At 45.9% G+C, this 1848-nt stretch overlaps 1 protein-coding gene across 2 annotated transcripts in view; it reads left to right on the forward strand.

Annotated features, from left to right (window-relative positions):
• Window positions 1-747, forward strand: part of MYBL2 (MYB proto-oncogene like 2) — a 19800-nt gene extending 19053 nt beyond the window's left edge. For both annotated transcript variants that reach the window (XM_025205387.1, XM_025205388.1), the window contains exon 13: window positions 447-747. In XM_025205387.1, coding sequence (XP_025061172.1) covers window positions 447-575 — 129 coding nt within the window. In that variant the 3' untranslated portion in view covers window positions 576-747. The remainder of the gene's footprint in view (window positions 1-446) is intronic.
• The last annotated feature ends 1101 nt before the right edge of the window (window positions 748-1848 follow it).

Below are 1848 nucleotides of genomic sequence, written 5' to 3' on the forward strand. Positions count from 1 at the left end.
TAGGGAACTGGAAGGCAGATGCTGCCAGTGTCCAGTCCCATCCTGGCTCAGATCTGGGGTGAGTCACTCTGGATCTGAGTGGGAGAGTACAGTTCCCAGGGGAGTGCATGGAAAGATGTGGTCATGTTGCCCCTTGCCCAAACCTGCACTCCTATCCCCAGCTTTTTGCTGCCATAGCAGGGACTCCTAGTGGCAAAGCTGCCTGAAGACAGATCTGCAGCAGCAGACATCAATTAAGACTTGCTATATGGCAAGAGAGCTACTGTAGCTTCTGCGTTTCATTCATACCAATTGCTTTCTCCTGGAGACTAACTGTTGGGGGTTTCTATACGGTCTCCTGAAGTCTCATAGTCCTGCCAAGGAGTATTTACCGTAACCCAGAGGTGTTGCTATGCATGTATGTTAAAATCTGTTTTCTCCTCCTTCCTCCCCTTAATCCACTCTAGATGTCCCGTGCTTGGAAAGCAGTGGCTTGTGGTGGAACCAAAGACCAGCTCATCATGCAAGACAAAGCTCGGCAGATCTTGGGCATGTTAAAACAGAGCCATACATCACGGACCTTAATCTTATCGTGACGGATTGCCCTACCTTTTTTATGATTTTTTGTACTGGTTTTTAAATGGGAAGATTAAGAAAGAACACACGGAAGAAATGTTCTTGGCAAGACAGTGTTTTTATGGGTTTTTCCTTCTATGAATTCTGTATTACATGGTAGATTCATATTTTAATAAATTGTGTTAAATGCTGGAGGAGAAATGGGATATAAGTTTTGGAACCAGTAATGGAAAAATTAGACTACAGAAAAATACCTCTCCCCTCCTCCTCCCCACAACCCAGAGAAAGTGAGAGCTTAAACCTCCTTCCTGTTCTTCTCCATTAGCAGAAATAAGCAACCTGTGAAATAGGGACAAGGCATTTACTGAACCCCAGTTGATTCCCTGCTGAGCAGAACAGATCAAGCTGAATTTCACACAGCCTGCTCTGGTCCCTGCATATTTCACCTTCCAGCTCCCTGCTATTCCTCTGAGGACAGCATGGTGCCTTGTCCTCAATACTGGTGAAAGATGCTTTCTGGCTTGAGAATGGTGTTCAGGGGTTGCCCTTTTGATGGTTGATCATCGCTTTGAATCCATTCAGCCCTAGGGAGTCTCTGAAATCAATCTGCCTCTTTTTTGGGCTGGACCATCTGGATTTTGCCCCATTATTGAGGCCTGGTCTAAGCCTCAATATACCCTCATCCTGTGTTTGGTTTTTAAGGTATTCTAGGATGGCAGCATTGAGTCTAGCTGGGATTCTTTTCTGTCTCATGGGCATGGAGGTTTAATCGATTTGTTTAGGAAACTACTCATCTGCCATCGGTGCTTCGTCTGTGGGAAGTCATTTATATCAGTACAGTACTGTGCGATTGTCTGGGGTGTTGCGCTCACCTCCAGCACTACAGAAGTTATTGTTAACAGTACGCAGCTTGGGAGCTGATGTACGTTCAGTGGAAGGCACAGGCAAGAGAACAGCCTCTGCTATGGTGTGAAATGGGACAGGATCTACAAGAGTTTGCTAGCCGTGTGCTTCTGGAAAGGAGCTGATTGTTACCTGTGCTTGTGCTGCCTCTAGGTAATGGAAGGTCATGGCTCGGTACATTTATTGATCTAAAGCAAGCATCATTGACCACTAGCAGTGGAGGAAAGATTGCTTTCTCAGTTCTGATCTGGTGGTTCTTTTCATTTGGTATGTTCTAAAGTAGTCTGAGCTGTTGCAATGTGAGGTAGCTAGATGGTAAGTCACACAGCTGGTACAAAGTAGCTGGGCTTCCCAGGGGCCTGGGAAGCAAGTCGTAAAGGGGAAGAGGAA

The sequence above is a fragment of the Alligator sinensis genome, unplaced genomic scaffold (genome assembly GCF_000455745.1).
Source record: "Alligator sinensis unplaced genomic scaffold, ASM45574v1 scaffold511_1, whole genome shotgun sequence".
Taxonomy (NCBI): domain Eukaryota; kingdom Metazoa; phylum Chordata; order Crocodylia; family Alligatoridae; genus Alligator; species Alligator sinensis.